The sequence below is a fragment of the Protomyctophum bolini genome (assembly GCF_963924005.1).
Source record: "Protomyctophum bolini genome assembly, chromosome: 5".
Taxonomy (NCBI): Eukaryota; Metazoa; Chordata; class Actinopteri; order Myctophiformes; family Myctophidae; genus Protomyctophum; species Protomyctophum bolini.
The window spans coordinates 24,329,153-24,353,973 of record NC_137866.1 but is presented as its reverse complement, the minus strand read 5'-3'; the positions used below and the strand labels follow the sequence as shown (position 1 = coordinate 24,353,973).

Below are 24,821 nucleotides of genomic sequence, written 5' to 3'. Positions count from 1 at the left end.
TTTCTTCTTTAAACAATTACACAACAATTGACACATGAGGGTTTGGCAGGTGGGTTTGTTTTACAATCCCACCTATATTTAAGGATTCATGTGACGCAATGGTATTTTATCTTTTGACATGATGGGAGGGTTGGATAGGCTATAAATGTATTTGATTTATATTTGTCTCACAGTGGACATGGACCACACACTGATTTGTATCCAGATAACAACAGCTCTCTTTTCTTCTAATGGAAACCAAAGTCTTCACCACCTTTTGTCACCACCTCCCATTTTCCTTTCCCATGCTCATCCTTCTGTCCCCCCCCCCCCCCCCCCCCCCCCCCCCCGCACATTTTTCTCACACCTCTCTTTGGATAATGTCAAAAGCCCCAAAGAGTACAAAAAGTCAGTTTCAAAAGTATTCCTCTTCCCCCCCCCCCCCTCCCTTCTCAACATCTAGACAGAAACGGTCAACTTCCCACAATATCTCCCACTGAGCGTGTGCATTCTATAATTGTGCCCTTTTGTGCAGGTCTCAATATCAATAATAATAAACAGGCAAAATAACGGGGAAAAAAAAGGTAAATAACAGAATAACACAATACCACTTTGGTCTGAAAGTCAATGAATGTGTGAGATTCCTAGATTCATACATGTCAGTATGTTTTAGGAATTTCGTTACAAACTCGACCTGCTATGGTAATATGTGCTGTAAAACAAAAAAATGTATAAATGTCCTGTCAACATTAAAGCTCACTTTGGAACACGGATCTTTCACATTTCCATATCACTGCTTCACATGCTTGTCCTTCCACCTTTATAAGAAGAAGAACAATGCATTCTCGCTCTGATTCATTATTGATGGGCCATATTGACCTGTTTGTCTCCACTCACTGATGAGAATGATTTAACTTCCTGTTTGTCCTATAGCTAGCAGCTCTAAGAATCCAGAGATCCAGATGCAGATCCATTAGGAACATGCAGGTTTATCCTGCACACTGATCCCATTTCCCTTCACCTTTTTATGTTTTTCGATATGCCATTATTCTGTGTTTTTGCTGTTGCCTTTGGATGTATGATATGTTCTATATTATGCTCTTGTTGTTCAGCACTTTGTGACCTTGCTCTTGAAAGGTGCTATATAAATAAAGCTTTATTATTATTATTATTATAATTATTATAGGGAAATTACACTATTGACAGGACGGATGGGGCTTGCAAAGCATGTCTCTTTAGAATGAACATTTACTGTGTGGTTTGATTCCCCTTTTCCCCAGTGAGGCCCAAAATCACAGCAACAACAATAGTACAAGGATATCGGATAGGATATCGGATAGGATCAGGAGAACACTGCTACTCAGGAGAACAGGAGATCAGGAGAAGAACACTGCTACTAATCTCAGCAGTGCCTCATGGCTCATCTTCAAAATCTATATACTGTACTACTACGTACATTAGCCATGCATATAAGATGAGCCCGCACATAAAACTGGTGCACCATGGCAGTATGGTATAATGGATCAAATGTTTTATGATCCTGCCTCCATGCACTTGCAGTGCGGGCTATATCTGTATAAGGGAACAGATGGCCGTCCCTGTTGGTGTGATTCTCCACAGCGACTCCAAGTTAATACACCCGGCATATGGACATGCTGCATCACAGGGAGGGGACTGGCACGGGGCCCTCAGGACAGCACGCTGACAGGAATAGGGGGGGGGGGGGGGGGGGGGGGGTGGGGGAAGCATTGGCCGGCACTGCGGTTTCCAAATTGACGTCCAGCGGAAACTCTTGGGACATAAAAACCCTTATCAGGCACATTTCACTTACATAAATGTCCCTAGATCCTGAGAAAATTAACCTGCCAACTATAGTGTGCCTTGCCAAGGTGTTTCAAAACACCACCAGGGATCGGGTCATGCTTTTTTTTGTTGGGGTGAATTTTGATGTGAGGAATTTGGGCTGAGGGCAGGGTCACAGACCTCATGTTGGTAACCTTCTCTGATTGGTTTCTTGAATCAGAGTAAAGGATTCACACACTTCAGCCAATCCACAATCAGTGCTCACTGAATTGAACAGCGAAGTGGCCTCTGGGTAATGTCTGACAGACATTGGCACATTTGAAAAGAGTACTAAAATATCCGAGTAGGCCTATAAGTACTGCTACTTAACTTAAATATTACCCAAATAGATGTAAGATTACTTGTGTTGAAACTAAGTAAAAGTACAAAATTAGATTTTATAAAGAATACTTTCAGTTGCAGCTGTGAAAGGTGATGGAAGGAAAGGAAATGTGACATTCTGACAGCAACCATTTCAAAACAAATAAGCCAATATGAATATACCATCCAATGACTCACTGATTCAAAGTGGTCACCACCATGTTTTCTTTACAAGAATGCTTTCTCAAAGTTTGCCTTTGGGATAAGAGTATCAAAACAAACAGAATTGTGGCATAGCAGTAGCCTGTTGGGGTGGCAGTAGCAGAGGAGGTAGAGTGGCTACTTGGGAATCAGAAGGTTCCCAGTTCGATCCAGGCTCCCCCTGTTACTGCTGAAGTGTCCTTGAGCAAGACACTGAACCCAAACTGCTCCTGATGAGCAGGTTATTTCCTTGCATGGTTTCCATCAATGTGAATGTAAAGTGCTATAAAAGGACCATAAAAGTAACAGTAGCTGAGTCAAATACTCAAAAAACGACTTAAACCAAATACTGAATTGTATTCCAAAAGGGTACGTTTACAATCTGCTCAATTACAGTAACTTAGTTACTACCAGTAATTAGTTACTTACCAACCCAGGCTAACATTTTGATGCTACCATCTTCATCAGACTAGCTCATGGAGATGCATCTTTTATAGCCTTATCTTGGAAATGTGATAATTCCTTGGGTGTATGCATATTCCCTGATCATAAAGTACTTGAGCTTTCCTTCTGCTCCGAGTTATCCACTGCTCAGTACCCTCCAGACTATTACTGGACACATTCCAGCTGAGGGATTAATGGTTTTATGAATGAACCTAATAATAGGGTATCAAATCCTGCTGCTTCACTGAATTAGTTGTACAGCTGCCATGCAGGCACTGTCCACTTTCACCTATTTGAAATGCTTTGTGGTGTAGATCAATAGTAAACTATAAAAATCAATAAATTAATATTTAAAAACTGGATGGAACTTTTCTGTCTAAGGAGCAATTATCCAGAGCGCCACATGGAGGAATGACATTAAATGCAGTAAAGTAAAAATCCCACATTGCAGCTGTACAGGGTGAGACCTTGGAATAGCAATGCAAGTTTTGTACTGCCACCATGTGGTGAATTGGAATTGTTGGTATGTAAACGGCAGTCAGTCATTATAATCCATACACTAGTTTTCTATTTTTGCAACATTTGTTTATTGGACTCACATGTTGGCTATAACTAAAAACCTTGAGTCTCCTTGACTATGGTCAAAAGATATATATAATATATTAACCAAATCGTTAATATTGTTTAATTTATTGTATACAGACTTCTAGTAATATCTATTGCTTCTTTACTAATTTAGCCATTACAACATATGTGAAAATAGAATAATTGCAGCAAAGGTCTACCAAAGATAATATATCCGAAATGACTTGGCTTGAAATAAAACAGCGATTTCCAATGAGAGATATTTTTTTTTATTTGGAAAATTAAGTCTCAAAATTTCCAAGAGGGTCCGGCGGAAAGAACAGGTGCACACAGATTCAAAGTGAGGTTTAATACAAGGCATAATTCATCAAATGCTTGTTTTTACACCAGCGACAACTCCACGCCAGCAGCAGAAGCTCCACATCAGCACGATCAACTGGTTCAAGTAAAACATGTAGTGTATTATAATGTTAATGTATTATGTAGGTAATGTTAATACCTACGATAAAAGCTGTTTTACAAAGAGAGGAAAAGCTCTTAAAATGTTGAAACAAAACAAAAGCAAGCAGCGATCTCTCAATTAGAAAAATGTATCAAACTGTCACCTACCTACTTGTTCGGTAAAATAGTAAAGTAATATAGCCTAAATACAATAAAATAAAAATGTTTTGCTTAATGTGTATTTAACACTTAAATAAAAACTTCTTAAGAAATTAATTGCTTAACACTGTCAACAAACAAATATGGATGGCAACTGAGAACATGTCAAAGGAAGAATGTAAAAAAAAAAAAAAAAAGATAATAAAAGATTGCAAATTATATACGGTAGTTCACCAGTATAAACTACATATTAATTTCACAATTAACACTATTGGGGGGTTGAGTTTGCAAATAGGTAGTTTCCACCAAATGAACAAATCAATTCCAATAACTAAAAGTTTCTTCCAGTTACATAAGAGGTCATGATATGTACCCGAATCCACATATCTAACTACAGGACTCTCACTCTATACTAACTGACATCACTTTGTGACACAAAGCGTATTAAATACAGATTGGGTGGATTATTGTAGCCTTCATAAACATTACTTAGGCAACCCACCTCAAATGATTTTGTGAAACAATATTACATTATATACAACATGAAGGCTGCAGTCCATTGGCATTCTAAATATCTGTGACTGTTAAAGTACGTTGGCTCAGTTACAGAAGTTCATAAATATTTGAACCCGATTATTGACTAAACGGGTATGCTACAGTATCTAAACTATTGTTAGTTCTTGAGATCCCAGCATTTATCTTCTGAAAAACAAAAATCATACATACTGTACATACCCTTCCAAAAACAACAGTATGCCATAATGTCCAAAACGTACCTTCATTTTTTCTCTACGTCAGATGGTCAGACCACTTTGAGATCAAAACAAATTGCATTTGACATGTATAAGTAGTAAGTACATAGATCAACACATCACTGCTGGCACTGAAAAAAGGACTGGATCTGTCGTAAGTGGCAGCACTACATTAGAGACAGAAATAGCTTTCTTTTGAGAGGAAGGTGCATACAGGTTAAGTTCTAAAACGCTGCGCAGTCATTTGACGCACAGAACAGAATCTTACAAGGAGGCTTTTTGTTTGTACAGCTGCAGAAAACACATGCAGTAGTCGTCTATTGTTTGTTACATGGCTGGAATCTGGAGAGCAATTCTCAGGAATCCGGTGCTCAAAATCAAGGCTGGTTAAGCGATACCAACAAGTAACTTCTTGGTACTACAATTCATCCTTTCATACATAAGCATCCAGCTTGTGAATGGGGTGGATGTAACGCACATTGTTAAAGCGCTTTAGATAACGCTGCAATAGAAAAGCAGACCATTTTACCATTTGGCTCTTTCAGCTTGAGCTCTTGTGAAATGCTCAAATCAATAAAAAATGGATTGTGGAAAACTATTTTTGTTTTCGCCGTGGGTGGATACACTAATATGTAGTCCCCTGTGAAAGAGGTGTGTGTGTGTGTGTGTGTGTGTTTCTCAATGTTGGTCACATGCTGTGCGCGCTGGTCCATTCTGTGTGATTGTAGCTTGTGCCTCTTTACTGTACGCCTGAGTGTCTCTAGATGTGCATGATTCTTACGTGTACCAGTGTCTCTGCGACTGTAATCTGTGGTATTGCAATCATGGATAAGGGACAGACTATAGGAAAGCACTTGGGTTTGCCCGGGGATCCTTCTGATTCCTGTAGCGCACAGCTAGCCAGACCCCAAGAATCTGGGAGGGAAGGAAGGAGTGCAAAAGGTTAAACCAGGACTCACTGTCAAAGCAACATCACATGTGCAAACAGGCTTAATGCATAGACTAAATTAATTTATGGGCCCATAATTTGAAACCATTTAGACACAAATTACAGTGTTTTTCACCCTTCCAATTAAGTGTGTTGCTTGTGCACAAATGATTTGGTTAAATGCATCCATCAAACTGTCAATCGACTTGGTCTACACCCTTAACCCATTCTGGGCGGGAATCCCTTTTGGTGTTTTAAGCATAAAGTTATACTTTAGCTAATTAAAAATATCAGATCTACAAGCTCATAGTGCGGCACTGAGTGCCGCGCTACGAGCTTGTAGGTCTGCTATTTTTTGAAAAATCGTGAAAATGCGGCAAAAATCTTAGAATATATATTCTTTCAGAAGCCTTTTTCTTTCCCCCCCCCCCCCCCCGACTTCAGGTCTTAATAGGTTAAACTCATTTGCCATGTACTGTAGCTCCTCAACCCTCTGGGCCATAATAGGCTGATAGGATGATTGATTGCTTGGTGAATGAAAGGTTCCATTGATGGATCTTTGGACGGGTTGGCCCCGGCGGCACTAACTAACCTCCGTGAAGCTGAAGAACAGTCCGACCCCGCCGAGGATCTTCAACGTGTCCGTAGCGTGGTCCAGCATCTTCTCCCCACAGGTGTAACACGCTGCTGTAGGACGCACGGCTTTGCACGGCTGAGAAGAGAAAACACAAATACCACCGACTCCTTTTTGAGAATTATTTGATGCCATCGTTTGTGGATGTGTATACACTTGGGTAATGTTGTGTCAGCCATCTGCAGAATGCGCAAGATGTCATGTATAGGCATAACATCATATAGAAATAGCACTGCAGTGCACTACACAAGCCTTGGACACAATCAAACAACTGCATCATTGAGTTGTATGATGCCCAAGTGACGTCAGAATACAGCACACACAGTTGGGGGGGGGGGGGGGGGGGGGGCTTTACAGAGTAAAAGCGGCCATATCTTCCAGGCCCCCCGATCTTCTATTTTGAAGGAATCCCGGCACCGATTGCGTTAACAGAGCCACAAGGTGAGCAGCATTCAAATAGTTACTAACTGTTTTAATAGAAATGTTGCCCACAGCCTTGTGGTTTTCGTAATTGACTCTTCATCCGTCCGCCACAGTTTCAGAACTACGCCTTTTGCTTATTGTAAGATTTAAGTGAAACTGAACTGGATCGTATAGATTACATATCCAGTAATATATAAGTTATATTATAGATTTTGTGGTGGCTTTCTAGAAGTAAAATTGCAGCTCTGGACAAATTCAGAGTTCAACATAACCCATCAGAAACCCAAAGACTGATGCATTGATTTCACTTGCACGTTTGTCACTCGTGGCTTACGCATATTTTATACAAGAAGTTATTTAAAAAATGCTTTAATCAGTCCTAAACGTACATTAATTGAATGTACACAGTTAACCATGTATATGTCCCCATCACTAATAATAATGTCCTCATTGTTTGGAAATATGTGACCAGATTTGACTGAGAGCCTGCCATCGCACAAATTCCAACTATTCAGGAGAATATTTATTAATGTTTTCCTAAATGAGTTAATAGCACAGGCAGACTCTTCACATACTAGTCTGAAATAAGTGTCAGAGCTGAAATCGACATGTAACATATGAACTAAATGCTTAAACATGTAGCTAGGTGTAATGTTAGAGACCACAGAAGCCTGATTTCTCAACTCGCCGTTATCTGCAAGACATTAGTCTATAAGCCATATCTCCAAAACTGGCGGGTCAAACTTGAACAACCAATATATCAATTTGAAGCTATGTTTAAAAAAAAAAAGAATGGCGGTCCCTCAGTCAAATTTGGTCACAAATGTTTTGCACACACACAAAATAACAATGAAAAGTTTTGTCTTAAGTGTATAGCTTACAGCAGGGCAGCTCATCACATCCTGCTCAAACTGCACTCGGCTGCTGGTGGTGTTGAGCAGCCCACAGCAGTCCAGTTGGGTCTCCAGGTCTCCCTTTGTCTTGTTGTGCAACACACCCCAAGTAGAGTTCAGCAACGCCTCCTGGTGATGCAGGGTACAATGAGCACAGGGGACCAGGGCAGGACAAAAGCTACTACATTAACCCATTTTGGACTGAGGTCGATAAAAAAAAGGCTTCTAAAAAAACATTTTTCTGAAAAACCCATGTTTCTATGTCAGCGGTGCTCAACCTTTTTCATGTCAAGGACCCCCCAGAATTATCTCTATTGGGCCACGGACCCCCCCATCTCAAATTATGCAGTTCCAGGGACCCCCCCAGAAGCCAATACTTTAATTAACCCATTCTGACCGGGAACCCGTTTTGGTGTTTAGCATCATGTTATGCTTTAGCTATTGAAAAATAGCAGATCTACAAGCTCATAGCGCGCCACCGAGTGGCGCGCTACGAGCTTGGAGGTCTGCTATTTTTGAAAAATCGAAGAACGACTGACATTTTTTTAGAATCTGATCTCAGGTCAGAATGGGCTAATCAGACCAGTGTGTGTCCAGTGGAAACCTCGTATGAATCTGATCTCAGGTCAGAATGGGTTAAAAATGTTCGCTCTGAAATATATATATTCAAAGATTTGTGCCACATTTTCACGATTTTTCAAAAAGTAGCAGACCTACAAGCTCGTAGCGCGCCACTCGGTGGCGCGCTATGAGCTTGTAGAATGTAGATCTGCTATTTTTCAATAGCTAAAGCATAACATAATGCGAACACCAAAAGGGGTTCCCGCCCAGAATGGGTTGAAGATTATGCATCATTTCAAGGATTGCATATTGAATTTAACATACAATTACATTCCTCGTTTCCTGGGGCCATAAAATACCTTAGAATTCACAAACACAGAGATGGGTCGAAAGAGGGGGAAAACAACTAAATTAATTAATTAAAAGCACACGAGCCCTCACCTGCTGTCCACGGTTCATTGCCAAGCAGGAACAAGACACTCCAAATTGGAAGAGGAAAACAATGAAGAGAATGACCATGTACTGGGAGAGGTGTCAAAGAAACAACTCTGATGTACAAAATCAGGAGTGCAATTTAACTCGGGAGTATACAAATCTAATCATGTACGCCGGTAGATATCGTAATCCACATGGAAACAGTGTAGCTCCAATGTGGTTCTCAGATTTCATGTGTCCAGCGGCATCCTGTGATGACATCTACTACTGACATCAGTTGTCTGGCATAACTACAGGCAAATTTGGCAGAGATTTCAGCCCAAATGGAGCCCCATTGACCTTGACATTAAAATTAAATATTTCAGTACAAAAATACACAGTAGGGGAAAAAAGAACAACAAGCTGTTGCCCAATGGCAGTGTGCACATTGCACAAGACATTTGGCACTCATTGGTCCAGTAGTTTGTGAGATTAGCTGCAACCACACAGACAACTCGACGACAATGAAAATGAGTTTAATTACTCAAGTGTAATTTCGAGAATAAATAAAACTTGAATGAACGAACAAGACCAATAGACAGACCAGCTCTCAGGACTGCTAAACTCCGGAAAGATTGACCCATACGTGTCCATTCAGTAAATTCATTCAAGTTTTATTTATTCTCGAAATAATCAAACCGAGTAATCAAACTCATTTTCAGTGTCGTCGAGTAATAATCACATAGAAAAAGTGAAAAACATCACAATACATCAGAAAAATAAAAGGTATACATGTGAATTACATAAGTTTACAAATAAAAAAAGCTAGGATAAATTTCAAAACGATCTAAAAACAGTTACATATTGTGGGTGCTCACCAAGGTTTAAAAACAGCTCAAGGGTACCAGTGTGGTGAATTTTAATGTTGTTTGTAGGTCATGCCATGTATTAGGGCCACAGAGGCTTAATTACATTACATTATCTTCTCTCGGAGATGCCAGTATTATGATTGGTTAGTGGGTTTCAGCCATAGACTGTAAAAAATATGGACAAAGCGTTCCGCGGGTCTAACATGAACGTAAAATGAAGCCCGTCAGTCCTTGAATTGTACATCGCCATCTTTCTAGATCCGTTTGGGCCCAGCTAGCCATTGGCTGGCCCAGACAACGAGGCGGGACTTCCCCCTCTTCTCCGTTGGTTTTTATTTTGACTCGAGTGGGTGGGGAATCCCGATCATAGACTGTAACGGTAGCCACGCCCCTCAGAACATACGCGACTTTATTACCTTTATTATTCTTTTTATAAATGGGACCATAATTTTCCAAAAAGAATATTATGACATTAGAAATGAGACTTTAAACTAGTGACTGGAAGCAGAAAGTATTCATGACCATGTTTATTAAGGTAATACAGTCTAGGTGAAGTTGGGCCCAAATACATCTATCTTCTATGGGGCTATGGGGTTTTTTGGGCCCAATGACAGCGCCACAACAGGCCATTATATGAACTTTCAGGAAATCCCGATTTCCTTAGTAGCTTCACAAAATATCTGTCTGACTGCCCTCCTGGTTTCAGCCTGCAGGACAGTGGTTTCCAAACTTTTTAACTCAAGACCCAACAGAGAAACTAGACGTTTGCCTGGGACCCAAGCTACTGAAAATGTTTTCCAATTCATCAAATCAAACTTTATTTCTAGAGCACATTTACAAAGACCAAAAGGTCAACCAAAGTGCTGTTTTATTTATAGATAGAGATAGATAACTTTGTCATTCAGCAGATACATAAAATGCATAAGAGAACGAAATGTCTTTTCACTGGCTTTTAGTATGCTAGTTAAAAGAGAACCATTACTTCATAGAGAGACAACAGGAGTCCTTATAGCAGCATATGGGGGGGAGGAAAGGTTAGGGGATGTTGCACTTGTTCAAAAGTCTAATGGCTTGGGGGAAATTTCTTACAATGTTTTGAGTGGTGCAACTACTCCTACTATAGACAGCTGTGTGTCTCCCTGGCTGGCTGGCTGGCTGTGTCCGAGCACGAAAATAGCATTTGGTTGGTTTTCACCACCAAGTGTCAGTGTTGTGGCACCTTTAAAAACTGTAGGAACATAAAATAAATAAAAGGACCCATACAAATGTGTCCGCGATCCCAGTGTTTGGGAACCAGTGGACTAATAAAGGATACAAAGAAGAGCATGACTTGGTGGTGGTGGATGGCTCCGATGAGTCCTACGATGGCTATGAGCAGGAGGAAGACACCAACGGCGATGACTCCTCCGATGATGTGGATGCTAGACACCAGCCCGAAGCCTTTCCCCCATGCTGCTACTCCAATCAGCAGCAGCCCCACCAGCTGAACGCAACCAAAACACAGAAGCAGTTCAATCGGGGTCAACATAGTAGTAGCAGCACATTGAAGGACAGTAGGGAGTTTTTATTACAATTATTAAATAAAATAAACAGGCTATGCCTATGTTTTTATAAAACTCTTAAGATGATTTGAAAACACAGAAAAAATGGTTCACGTGAGAACCCAAACAGACTTTTAAAGACCCGGTGAAATTATATACATATTTAAAAAAGTTAATCTAATTGTTTAATGTGACACGACGCTTTATCCACTTTATCCAATTCATACAACAGTCTGTAAACTGTAAAAAAAATGCTGTAATATTACATCATTTATATATGACCGTTGAATAATCATATTAGACATTGAAGCTGATAACGGTATACGTAGGTACTGTAGGAGACCAGTACAGCGAAGACGTGTGGAATCCGTTTAAATGCCTACTACCACAGACAGTGAACGGCTACTGTGTGGCTGTGCTGCTGCTGATAACTGCGAGACTGGAGTGGATGTACCACTACAATAGATCATGATGATGATCATTCTGACCCACAAGCAGTTCACAAAGAACAACATTGGCTAGATTTAGTTGACAACAAATAATTAGCTAGTAAGCAGTATTATCACCTTGGCTTTTAACGTTTATTTTAGCTGCCGTGCCATGCTAACGTTGGCTATCAAACGCATCATGCCGATGTCACAGTCTATCAAGCTATTGAAGCTAACGTTACGTTAGAGGAGTAGGTCGTTTCTACATTTACTCTGACGGTCTTCTTGGCTAACGTTAGCTAGCTAGGTACAGCTCTGGTCCATAGCCAATGTTTGGGCAGAATCATAGAAGCATTGGCTAGCTAGGTACACACCTATATGGAGACCTCTATGTAGTAGACTTATTCACTATAGGGAACTACACAATTTAGGAACTATACATACCAACGATCTTCAGTGTATTGAAAGATCAGGCTTGTGAAATAAAATACAAAATCGTTAGTCACCGCTAGTACACTGTCAACTCCAACATTGGCTAGTAAAGGCTAAATTGTAATCCACTAGTAGTTAGCACAAGCTAAAAGTTAGCATGATGATGATTATAGTGATGATGATTATCCATTTTGCAATGCGCACTCACCATGTAAACCACGTTCAGGGAACAAAGCGCATTTTTAGAACAGGTGAATCCACCACAGACCATATTCGAACAATTCTAACCGGACTTAATGTAGGAAATGGACAAAGATCGACGCGTCTGTCTTTGCTTTCAGGAGCAGCTGAGCTGGCTAGCAGCAACACCAGCAGCACAGTGGGAGGGGGGGCTGATGACGTGATGTCATTGCGGAAAACGCGTCACGCTCTTCCTGTAACCCCAGGCCTAGTACCATAGAGTATTAGTACCGACAAGGTTGCGACATTGAGGGGGCAGAAAACAGTATGTACAACATGTACTCGCGCGAGCCCATGCTTTCCGTAAACTTCCGGTGTCCCTATTCGCCAATAGAAGTCTATGTTACTGTAGAAGAGCCGCCGTTGGTTGGACTGGCCCCATGAAAGTGAACGGAGTTGTCGTAACTCTGCTCTGCTTCGCAGATAAGTAAGCCTGGGACCGAGGCTAGCTCTGCAGAGTGGTGCTCACTGCTCAGTCTGCTGTAAACCTGTAACCTAACGCCTAACCTCTTTTTGTGATCTATTTTACATTAACCACTTGACTTAAACTCCCCAGACTTTAGTAAACTGGACCTGAGTTGGCTCTGTACTTGGGCCGCTTTTTCACCTTGAACTGCTATTTTTTTGGCTAATATTATGTTCCCGAATATTCCACCTAGCGTACTCTGACTCTCTCTGACTGGTTCATATGTTCCACCAAGAATATGCATGCTGGCCCTGCGGCCCTAGGGTCACCGTTCAAGTGGTTACCGGTAATCACTTTCAAGTTCAACCAACCTCTTCGAATTAATATAATAATAATAAATAGCAAGTTCACATCGTTGTTATGCAATGTTGTGAGTTTTTTTTAAAGGGTTATAATCAGGTGTACTGTAGGCCTATTGTGGATTTATTATTGTCAGAGGTTTGGCATAAACATAAGGAGGGAGACTTGGTGATGTAATATTCGCAAGGATGACGACAGCTTGATTTAAATGAGTAAAATTCTAAGAATAGACGATGTGCCATGTGCAATATAGTTGCTTCTGATTCTGAAAACTCACAGATTATTGGCAATCTATCTCTGTCTGTCTGTCTTCCCGCAACGTGCCAGCCTGCCCACCTGCCTGCCTGGTGTCTGCCTGGTGTCTGCCTGTCTGTCTGTCTGTTTCACCTCATCCCTCACTGGTGGTGTACGTGTCATCACACTTATACTGTGTAATCACATCAGGTAAGTAAGACAGTAAGTGACTGTTTATCACCATGGTAAATAATTATGCTATGTATTCTCCAGTTGAAATTAGCCTATCATTACATTACATCTGACTTTCACGGCATGGCAAGGTCAGTCACTTCTACTGTAAACAGTAGTCTAACTGACTAACTTACACAATGATTATGAAATGTGATGACATGCGGCTGAGGAAAAGAAGCAATCCACAAATACACTAGCGGGTTGTAAGGTTGTTTGCAATCTACAGATACTGTACAAAGTGTACATGGATGTTCAGAAGCTGAACCTGCGGCCATTGCACAAACACATGGGATTTAGTACCACTCACTTGATGAATCCTTTTAAGTTGTTTTAATAATTCGCTTTTGACATTTAATTTGATATTTTAAATATAAATGTAAATTCCCCTTTAACTTGAAGCCAACGTTCTCAATAATGTGATACATGAGGAAGCCTTTGCAAAGCCCTCCTCTCAGTAGTCCGATCAATATCGTGCAGTCAGAGAATGCATACAGTTCAGACTAAGGACTGAAATAAGGAAGTGAGTTCAGTTCAAAACATGCAGAGGAAACTGAGACACCCATCGCAATGAGCCGAGTTTGTGGTTAAGAGAGAGAGACAGCACGTTGACGTTTTCCTGCATTGCTTATTTGAGAGTCCAACATGTAGGTGCTCAAATGGGCTGAAACATGCAATTTGGTTCGGTTTACTACAGGTCCATATGTCAAGATGAATAGTGGCGGTAAGTCAGTAAACTCCAGTGCGCTAAAAGCTGAGGTGAAGAGGCATGACGCTGTCAAGAATGCAATCAACAGACTTTTCAAGCAGCTCGACAGGGTTGCAGATCCACAACTGCGCTGTGGTCTTAAGGTGTATCTCCACAGTATTCAAGGTAAGTTTCACTCTAATTATTTTTCCGAACCCCCTTCTGAGTATTGGAGTAAGTTATGTTGTGTTTGGTTTTTTTCTCAGTGAGGAAATATGTTGTAAAATTCTGAGTCACATATAGGCCGAGCTGCTGGGAATAAAGCATTTCTTTGCTATGATAATGTAATGAAGTCAGTCAGTCAGAACACTCTGGAGGAAACATAATATGCAGAGCAGACTATAATGCAAAACTGCTTGTGCTTCCTGTGTCAGTTATTTTAACTGAGGGGAAGCAGTGTTCCGTCAATGTTGATTCTCATGAGGCTCACCTCCTGATGCTATAGGTGCAGTTATGTAGCCTATTTATCAGACAGACTCACTCAGGAGGACACAAGCGAACAATGGCAGCATCATTGGACAGGACAGCCATTACCATGGTAGCAGCATGGAACCTGCCGTGTTGGCCTACTTCCTGTCTGCCAGTATCTGTGACTACCCACAAAGCCATTTCCTGTCAAGAAAACAGGGCCTTTACACATGCAGTTCAAGTGAATCAGTTTTACATCATTTCCTCTAACCCCTGCACGTTCTTTCTTGTTACTATGACATAATCATTATGGCAAGTTAACAAGAACAATGCAAATATGTTCCTGCTGTGCGTTATGTCATAATAATGCACACTTGCGCAGTAAGAACATCTTTACATTGTTCTCATTAATTTGCATTTATGTCCTGCATAGATACGAGCATGGATTTAGGACTGGCTCAGACATAAACCAGGGAATGAAATTTGTCAAAATGTTGTATTAGTAATTCCACTTTTGGACTGTGTGAAGCATTTAAACCCCAAGTGTAGTGAGCTGTGGGGTCTCTGTGATCCCAGATCCCCCCCCCCCAAAAAAAATACGTTGTGACCTTTTTAGGATCTGCCAGATCTTAACACAGAGGCATGCCTGTCGTTATATCAGATTCTTGCATGATTCGGTTTAGTGTCAAAGCTCCAGTCAAGGATCAAAGCCTGTCTGTACTCAACATGAGGCTGGTTTGTGACGCCGTGGAGTTCAGTGCTCTTAGAAAGAGGGTCATATCTCTGTTGGAGTTAAGCAAGTGGGATGCAATCGACAGACTATAATGCCAAGAAAAGATTGAGGGGGCGGGGGTTGTATAGACGCTCCAGGGAGCAAAATGAAGATATTTTTGTATTGGAATCTGACTCATTGCAAAGCCGGCAGTGCTCAATGCAGCATGGCAGGTATAAGGGGGAGATTCAGAGGGTAAAAGGATAGATGCAAGAGGGGTGAGAGAGGACGGCTCACGGTGAAGGAGAAATGAAAAATCACCCAGCATGACCACTGCCCTTGGCCACTGTCCATCTGACAGTATCCGCCTGTGAGTGTCAGTGTGTGTGTGTGTGTGTGTGTGTGTGTGCGTGTGTGTGTGTGTGTGTGTGCGCGTGCGTGCGTGCATGCGTGTGCGCGCGCACATGTTTGTGTGGGTGTGTGTCTGTCCGTATACGTTGTGTTTTCTAGTTCGTGTATGTGAGTTTTTCGATCACACGATCCACCATTCCAGAGAGATACATGGGAAAGAGACTAGAAGGTCTATGCCTGTGTACTCAGTATTGTAAATCTGTCACATTCAAAATTAGATAATTTTATTCATCATCTTTTTATGTTTTTTGGGACTTTTCTACTTTGATAGTACAGAGAGACAGGAAACGGAGAAAGAAACAGGGAGTGACACGCAGAAAAGGCTGTTGGGCTGCAGAATCGAACCCACGACTTGCTTTGCATTGGATTTCTTTGGGGGGTGGGGGGGGACTCCCCAAGCAGGGGGTCTGGGGCTCCTCTCCTACCCCATAAACATAGAGTAGATGTAATTTAGTCTGTTCTGGTGAGTTTGATATTCATCAGATGGAAAATGATGGGTACAGTTTCAGCCATTAGAACAAAAAACGTAGCCCTTCTGCGGGGGTCCTCCTCCCCCAGAAACCTTTTAATATAGTAGATGTATAAGTTCCTGTGTTCTGGTGAATTCTTTGACTTTGATACCAAATCCAGGAGAACTCCAGGATAAATGACAATGCAGGAGACTCCTGCTGGATCCAGGGGTGTTTGTTGACAGCATGTGATTCTCCTTAAAGTGTTGTAGGGTGATTTCAAGGGAAAATGAGCAAAACAATTAAATCATTTAATAGGAGCGACATACATTTTCGGTGGAGGCATACTATAATCCGACGGAGCATTAGTTCGACATGCGTCCGCACCTCGGACTAGCGCCTGCTCCCGTGCTTGCGGTTATGGTTAGGTCAGTGTTTGAGGTGGGTTGTCGTTTTTCGGACCGATGACTATCGTCTAACTAAAGTACTGCACCCCATTTCCGGTGCTTGATCCCAGGGTATATATGCTTCCCCCATAGAGCTGAAGGCAGTGTCAGGGTCTTTTGTATTCTGTGTGAGTGGTTATTGCCCTCTCACCAGATGTGGAAGGGAGGAGGGAAGCAGGGTGAGCAGGTGGACAGTCATCATGTGCTATGTGCCATGTTAGCGGGAGGGTGAGAGAAGGGGCCGCTATAGGGGCAAAGGAAACTGATTTCCTATCGTGGTGTTGTTTTGGGCTGTTGTTTGTGTTGTTGTCAGTGAGTATAATTAACATGAAATCGCACGCAGCACTATATATAGTGATGAATATTGCCGTCATGTTTGTTTTTACACAATGTTCTTATATTTGACAATATTTGACATTATGCAGAATAGCTTCAAAGAGGTATACAAACTAAAATGGATTTATATTCTATTTGTTTTATGTAGACAGAGGAACAAATTCTGTTCTGAGTGATTCATTTGCATTGTTGTACAATATTGATGTCCGTCACCATTATTCTCTTCCCCTTTAAAAATGTGGCTTTGTGCTGTTTAGGGTCAGAGCTTCCCCACTTCTGCTAATGAACACATGCCATAGTATAGGAAATAGGCTGCAGATCAATACCTTCACAGGAAATCTCTCTTTCTCTGACATACAATACCCACAATAGAAACTGCACTAAAGGATGAGTAACGAGGGAAGGAAGGAAGGAAGGAAGGAAGGAAGGAAGGAAGGAAGGAAGGAAGGAAGGAAGGAAGGAAGGAAGGAAGGGAGGAAGCATAGACTGAAGGACAGACAGAGGGACGGACGGACGGACGTGCGAGAGATGATTGTGCCACCACAGCTAGGAAGATTGTAACACCTTAGCAACAAACAAGCCATGCCTCCTACTGAGGAGGAGCCATGTAGAGAGAGAGTGAGAGATAGAGAGAGAAAGAAACACACACACACACAGTGTGCACACACACACACACACACACACACACACACACACACACACACACACACACACACACACACACACACACACACACACACACACACACACACACACACACACACACACACACGCACACACAAACACATGCATGACTGTTGGAGGCAGATGAATGATGTTATACTATTCCACCATCTGTATTAATTAGGGGAAAAAACACTGCTTTCCCTTAATTCAGGAAATCTCTAACTGTCTAACTGAAAAAACACTGCTTTCCCTTAATTCCCTTCGTCCATATATAGCCTATACAGACGCATTCAAGCCATACATCTCTGTTAATGTCTCTCCTTTCCTCTTCTCCTCTCCTCTCCCCTCTCTCTCTCTCTCTCTCTCTCTCTCTCTCTCTCTACCGCCGCAATTTTCTCCTCTAGTCTCCTGTCATTTACCAGGTCCAACTTGTCTGTGTTGCTTTACCACCAGCCGCTACTACACACGTCCCCCCCAACATCCCACACACACACACACACACACACACACACACACACCTCTGCGCAGAGGGAGAAAGATGGACGGGAGGGGTTGTGGGGGAGAATGAAAAAATAAAGGGAGCGAGGACGCTGCACACACAGTAGTCTGCTTTCCCGAGAGAAGCGGTGAACGACAGAGAGACAGAAGGAGAGGCAGTGTTCCTCCAGTGCATGTATATGGATAGCCTATTGCATCAAGGAGGGGCATGTAGTGGGTGGGTGCACGCTGGAGAGTCCTATCGGTGCGTGTTTGAGAGGGAGACACAGTGAAAGAGAGACAGGGACGAGCTGTGCATACGTGTGTGTGTGTGTGTGTCTGTGAGTGTGTGTGTGTGTGACGTGTGTGTGTGTGTGTGTTTGAGAGAGAGCTGGGAGAGAGGGAGAGAGAGATTTCTTTGGACCCGTTGAACCTGCGGCAGGCACGCCGTCTCTGTCGGAGCTCAGACAGAGGAGCTTGTTTGAGCGCTCATGGGACTGCGTCTGAGCGCCTGAGCTCCACGCCGGTTGCTCCGCTGCATGATGTCACGCTTTGATGTCTGACACGCTCCGAGGACACAGCCCGCTGCACCCTGCAGGGACGGAGGAGGAGAGCGGGGCGTGATGATGTGGCCGCCGCACGCCGCTCCCTGGATCGGTCATGCGTCTCCATGCAGCTCTCTGCCCGGCATCCCTTTGGCTTCTCTCCCCGATCCCCCTTCAATGCCCTCATCGTCGTCAGTGTCCTCCTCCTCCCTGCGCGCCTCGGCGAGGCTGATGCCTGCCCATGCGACCACCACCACCACCGCCGCTCCCGCTAAATGGATGCTGCTGCTGTCAGAACACATGTGTTGTGGCTTTGAACGCGAACCCATGATCTAGAGCTTGGGGGGGATGCACACGCAGCTCTGAGCGTGCTGCTGTACTGTACCGTACAGTTTTCGATTTGTGTTATTATTTTGTACGGCTGCTGCTGCTTGTCCTCTGTGATGGTGTAAAGCGTACAAATGTGTTTTTTTTCCCCACCTTCCGACTAAATCATGATATATCTGCACTGTCAAAAAGATGCACCAGGAGGTCTGAGCTGAGCAACACTGAGGAAGATGGGGGAGCGGCTCGCGAAGAATAAGGTCAAGTAAATAATTACCGATGAAATGAGGCTAGACGCGATGTTGATTTGCTCGCCTCAGTAAGCTGCACATATACATATGCATTAGACAAACACCAATCGGATGCTTTACTGTAACAATAAAGCCCGCTGGAATGCCAGCGACTATATATTACGGACGGTCGTGAGGATCAGAGGCCTTTTTTCCCTGAATTGAAAAGAAAAGAGAAAACGTATATAACGACCTACGACTGAATTTCAGGGGCCTGAAGCATATAGACAGCAGGGAATGGATGAGACCAGAAACATTTCTGCCGTCATATCTAACAGAGGGGAAAACTTGATCGCCTATATCCCACCCACCCCCCTCTCCTCCGCGGATGGAAGTTTTGCCTCTCTGTCTCGTTGTCAAAGTTCTTTTCGCGAGAGTGTCACATCTCAATGCACCGCGGTGCAGAACTGTCATTTTTTTCAAATGTCGCGTCTGGTTTTCATTCATCGTCTTGTGTGTGTCTAACTGAAGCCTGACCACATGAGTGGAGGAGGCGGAACCCTGCAACAACGCACCACCTACCTCATCTCCCTCACACTGGTCAAGGTAGAGGCTGTGGAGGAGAATGGGGGGGAGGCCGACAAGTCGACGACGACTGCCCACGAGGGGAACGGGGCCGAGGCCAGGCCGGCTGGGGGAGAAAGGGCCTGCAGGGAGGAGGAGGCGAGTGCACAAGTCGAGGAGGCTCAGGAGGAGGCTCCAGTGACGACGGAGAACGGGGCGGCGGCGTTGGGAGTAATTCAGGGACAACAGCTCAGAGCCGTCGCAGAAGACTCCGTTATTTTGAAGGGAGGAAAATGTGCCGAACTCAAAGCGGTGGGCGAGAGAAGACCTCTCCAGAGCCCTTCCAGAGACATACCTTCCATAGGCAACGTGACGTCCCCTAAAGGAGGGGAAAGGCCGCCACCGTGCAACGTCGTGACCCCCCCCTCGCCCCCCGCAGAGAGAGCGACGACTCAGAAGCCCAAGACTTATGTGGAGACGGACCCGGACTCGGAGAAAGGAGAGAAACCGCCGCCCGCGTCGGAGCAGAAGAAATGCACGTCGTCGCCGCAGACGGAGGCGGTCGAACCGAGTCGCACCACCCCGACAAGGAGCGGTCTCCCTATTATCCGCCCGGCGGGGGGGGGTCATCAGCGACCCGTGAGCCTGCTCAAGTCACACACAGGCAGCAGCGTGGCCACGACCCGCGTCGGCCGCGACTCCAGGGACGGCTGCATGAGGGAGCAGCGCAGCCCCTGCACCTCCTCGGCCCAGAGCCTGGACCGCAAGGACACCCGCATGACCGCATCAGGGCGCTCTCCCGGCCCCTGCCGGGCGTCGTGGGCCGAGGCGCCCTGCAGCAGGTCGCCGGCCGAGACGGGATGGAGGGACGGAGAGACGGAGACGCAGACGACGAGACCCCGAGCCGGAATAATGCTGGAGATCGGAGGTGGTGGCGGCGGGGTGGTGGTGGTGCCCGCTGCCATGAGAGACGTCCCAAGGAAGGACAGGCTGAACAAGACGAGTTCGGCCTCTCTGCCCGCCCCCGCCAACTGCACCCAGGCGCCCAGCAGCAACAAGCCGACGCAACGCAAGGGGAAGAGCCGCACCCTGGACAACAGCGACCTGAGCAGTCTCTCCGAGGACCTCGGGCTGGTCAGGGAGGCCCAGCAGGGCCAAGGCCAAGGCCTCCAGGCCGCCCCGCGAGGCTCCGCCACCAAGGACAGGAAGATGCTCAAGTTCATCAGTGGGATTTTCACCAAGAGCAGTTCGGCGGGGTCATCCTCCTGCACCGTGCCTCCCGTCTATATACAGCGAGACTCCAGTGAGGAGGAAGGTACAGTATATACAGTATGCCTCTGAGGGCATGTGATGAAAACGAACAGACGCACGCTCACACACACACACACACACACACACACACACACACACACACACACACCTTTTCACTCATCGAGTGCCTTCCGCTCATGTCGGCTGTGTCCACAATAACAAAGCGTTATCAGTCACGATGATTCCTGCATATAGACTTTGATTATATACAGCAGGGAGGTTATTATGAGACTTATACCCACTTCAGCCATGTGCAGATGCATCCCTTGGCTTAACCCATTCTGACCTGAGATCAGATTCTAAAAATGTCTTCCACATCCTGACAGTTTTCCATTCTGGCCTAAGATCAGATTCTAAAAATGTCTTCCACATCCTGACAGTTTTCCATTCCGACCTGAGATCAGATTCTAAAAATGTCTTCCACATCCTGACAGCTTCCTGAAAAAGCTATGTTTCTACGTCGGTCGTTCTTCGACTTTTCAAAAATAGCAGATCTAAATAGCTATAAAGCATAACATAATGCTAACACCAAAAGGGGTTCCCGCCCAGAATGGGTTAAAGTGAGCTGGGGGGTGGGGAGAGGTGGTGTATATACATTTTTACATTTTAACTATAAATAATGGCATGATGTGTGTCAGGGGGAGATTACCCTAAAAACCGTGTGTGACAGCACATTGAGGGTGTAGAGTAGACGGGGTTCTTTGATCTGTGGACTGACAATGGAATATAATCTTGGACAGCCTTAATCTAATTCTCCCTCAGAGCGGCAACCGATTTCACACCGCTTGAGGGTAATCTGCCCCGCCACACAGACAGACAGACGAGTACACGCGCGCGCGCAGGCGCACACACACGCACACACACACACACACACACACACACACACACACACACACACACACACACACACACACACACACACACACACTGTGCACCACATGGGTTTAAAATCTGTGATGAAGCTAATGGGGAGAGCTGGAGCTGTTTGGAAGAATGGAATGGCATGATCACATATGGTTTACACTTGCTTTACACTGCTTTTAGGTTGATTTTAGATGCATTTCTAATCAATTATGTGCCGGCCAAACAACAAGGTATAAGACAATATCATCATGGCCCCACATGGTCCTCCAGCCATTTCTGAACATCCCCTAATCCAATTTTTGAAATTCCACCCAATGCATGTTCTACATGGGACTGGGATATTCTCCGGTCGGTTTTGTCGTCTTGCATTCTCTCTCTCTCTCTCTCTCTCTCTGTGACTCAAAATGTCAACATGTCAAGTGTAGCCTTCTTTTGAGATGCAGGCTCTATGGGCTGAGTCACTGATCATACATTTTTGTCCAGATTTCCAGTTTCCTCCATGTTTGCACAAAGGACAAATGTACGCGTCGACCGAAGGAGAGGCAGAGAGAGAATGTGTGGCTTTCATTCATTCATTCATTCATTGTGTATTCATGCTGTTAGACACACACACGCACGGGAGCACACACACGCGCACACACACACACACACACACACACACACACGCACACACACGCACACACACACACACACACACACACACACACACAGACACGCACGCGCACACACACTGTGGATCCACTCATCTATAGTGAGTCTATAGTTGACTACAACGCACAGAGACCCTGGGCAGGAGGAAGTGTTGCCATGGCAACACACCGGCAGGACTGCTCTGCTGCTGTTGCTGCTTCTGTGGAGAGACAGTCTGATGAAACAGTGTGTGGCGGGGGGGGTGGGGGGGGGGGGGGGGGGTGGAGGAGAGGAGGAACAGTCTAAGCGTGATTGCCTGTGCATATACATGTGTGTCTGTCTGTGTGCGTGCGTGTGTGTGTGTGCGTGTGTGTGTGTGTGCGTGTGTGTGTGTGTGTGTGTCTGTGAATGCGTGCACACATCTGTGCTTGTGTTCATATACATTTTGAGACGGGGAGAGGGATTCCAAAACAAACAAAAAATTCTAATGCAGAGACATTTTGCTCTTTGAACGACTGCCATTGTCTATACTTGGAGGTTGCAATGGAGCACGTGGCCGTGCCTGGGTTTGAGGAGAGAGAGAGAGCGAAAAAGAGAAAGAAAGAGTGTGGATAACCAGCTTTCCATACTCTCTATCTATACCAGGAACAAAGAGGTGATTGAGGAGATGGTGACGAATGAATGACGGGGGTTCCCATGCAGGTCTCCGTTGAACTTTTCGTCTTTAACTATAACATTTCAAGGATCACCGTGATGGGCTCTTCTTCGCTCACATGGCCCCGGCCAACACATAAAGGCACCTTTGACATAATGCTTCAGATAGATTGAGAACGTGTGTGTGTGCGTGTGTGTGTGTGTGTGTGTGTGTGTGTGTGTGTGTGTGTGTGTGTGTGCGTGTGTGTGTGTGTTCGTTCGTGCGCGCGCGTGTGCTAGATGCATGTGTCTCTATTGTGGGAGAAGAGGGAATAATAATTAACAACATTATAAGGTTCTGTCTATAAGTCATTATTTCAAACAAAGGCGTGTATAACAACTGTTAATACCGTAATAACATTCTGCATTCATAACACAGTTCTCTAATGACTTCTGCTTTTCGGAAATAAAACTAACATTGCTGCCTTAAACATATAGAATATACTGTACAATGATCAACATAGATTACCGTATATACATTCAAAGGTGATCGGGACAGCTGGGGAGGAGGGCACCTTTTTTACCCCAATCTATACCATACTAGCCAGGATTTACAAGCTATAGGCTCTGGTTTCATCACCATCCATCTCTGATAGGCGTATCGCCATGCCGTGACATATCGACTATCGCACCACGCTGCCCTCTGCAGCTTAATTCTGCTCTCATTGCCCCCCCTCCCTCTCTCTCTCTCTCTCTCTCTCTCTCTCTCTCTCTCTCTCTTTCAACCTTGATGGTCCTTCCCCGCTGTATTTTCTATTTTATTTTGTGTCAGTTTACCCCACATTGCTGGTGAATTCATGTCTCTCTCTCTCTCTCCCTCGGGGTCCCTCCTCCTCCCCCTCTGGAGAGGGGGCTGCAGCTGGTTATCTGGGTGTTGAGCGTCACATTGCATCAGGGCCATTATACCACTTGTTGTCACAACTGTGTGACCCTACAGTGTGTGTGTGTGTGTGTGTGTGTGTGTGTGTGTGTGTGTGTGTGTGTGTGTGGGGGGGGCTTCTTCTACAAGGGTATATATTGGTGCCGTTGACGCACGAAAGGCAGCGCTCGCTATCCTCTTCTCTGCAGTTCATTTGAGTTCAACTCCACAGAACCTGCTGCAGCAGGAAACATTTGAATGGCATTTTGAGAGACACCTCGTTATTAAACCACCTGCCGTTTATCGTACATGGGGGGAGTAAAGTGGATGTAGCTGCACCTCGCTGCAGGACCCCTATTGTTTCTGAAAGGTTATTGTCATTAAGTGAACGCGCTCGGCCACACATGCTTATTATACAGTATAGTTATCAGTCACCTATAGCAGCAGTCCTCCCATATTGCTCTTTAATTCATTTTGGTGTTTTAAGCATTATGTTATGCTTTAGCTATTTTTGAAAAATCGAAGAACGACTGACATGGAAACATAGCTTTTTCAGAAAACTGTCAGGATGTAGAAGACATTTTTTTAATCTGATCTCAGGTCAAAATGGGGTAATTTATACAAGTAGTATTCTTTATATTGTACAAGCCCATAGATGACAGATGTGCCTCTCACGATCTCTCTCTCTCTCTCTCTCTCTCTCTCTCCCCCTCTCTCCCTCCCTCTAGTAAATATTAGCAACAGTCAAGAGTGGACCCTGAGTCGATCCATCCCAGAACTGCGGCTGGTAAGAAGAAATGTCTGCTGCTAATTAATTAAGCACAATAAGC

At 44.3% G+C, this 24,821-nt stretch overlaps 2 protein-coding genes across 3 annotated transcripts in view; one reads left to right on the top strand and one right to left on the bottom strand.

Annotated features, from left to right (window-relative positions):
• Positions 1-3,630: 3,630 nt before the first annotated feature.
• On the bottom strand, positions 3,631-12,220 carry tspan31 (tetraspanin 31). The gene is made up of 6 exons (XM_080764872.1): positions 12,056-12,220; positions 10,762-10,929; positions 8,605-8,685; positions 7,591-7,731; positions 6,245-6,364; positions 3,631-5,639 (listed from the first exon to the last, which is right to left on the bottom strand). Exons 1-6 carry the CDS (start codon positions 12,116-12,118, stop codon positions 5,565-5,567), a joined length of 648 nt encoding a protein of 215 aa, XP_080620998.1. The 5' UTR covers positions 12,119-12,220; the 3' UTR covers positions 3,631-5,564.
• Positions 12,221-13,914: 1,694 nt separating this feature from the next.
• Positions 13,915-24,821, top strand: part of agap2 (ArfGAP with GTPase domain, ankyrin repeat and PH domain 2) — a 31,150-nt gene continuing 20,243 nt past the window's right edge. For both annotated transcript variants that reach the window (XM_080764414.1, XM_080764415.1), the window contains exons 1-2: positions 13,915-14,192; positions 24,720-24,778. In XM_080764414.1, the coding sequence (XP_080620540.1) occupies positions 14,030-14,192; positions 24,720-24,778 (222 nt within the window). In that variant the 5' untranslated portion in view covers positions 13,915-14,029. The remainder of the gene's footprint in view (positions 14,193-24,719; positions 24,779-24,821) is intronic.

Excerpts from the sequence above, each read along its gene's own strand:
- tspan31 (XM_080764872.1), bottom strand. The coding sequence starts at position 12,118 with ATGGTCTGTGGTGGATTCACCTGTTCTAAAAATGCGCTTTGTTCCCTG. Across the intron at positions 7,732-8,604 it reads CAATGAACCGTGGACAGCAG|GAGGCGTTGCTGAACTCTAC; the intron begins GTGAGGGCTCGT and ends CTGCATCACCAG. Across the intron at positions 5,640-6,244 it reads TGTTCTTCAGCTTCACGGAG|ATTCTTGGGGTCTGGCTAGC; the intron begins GTTAGTTAGTGC and ends CTTCCCTCCCAG.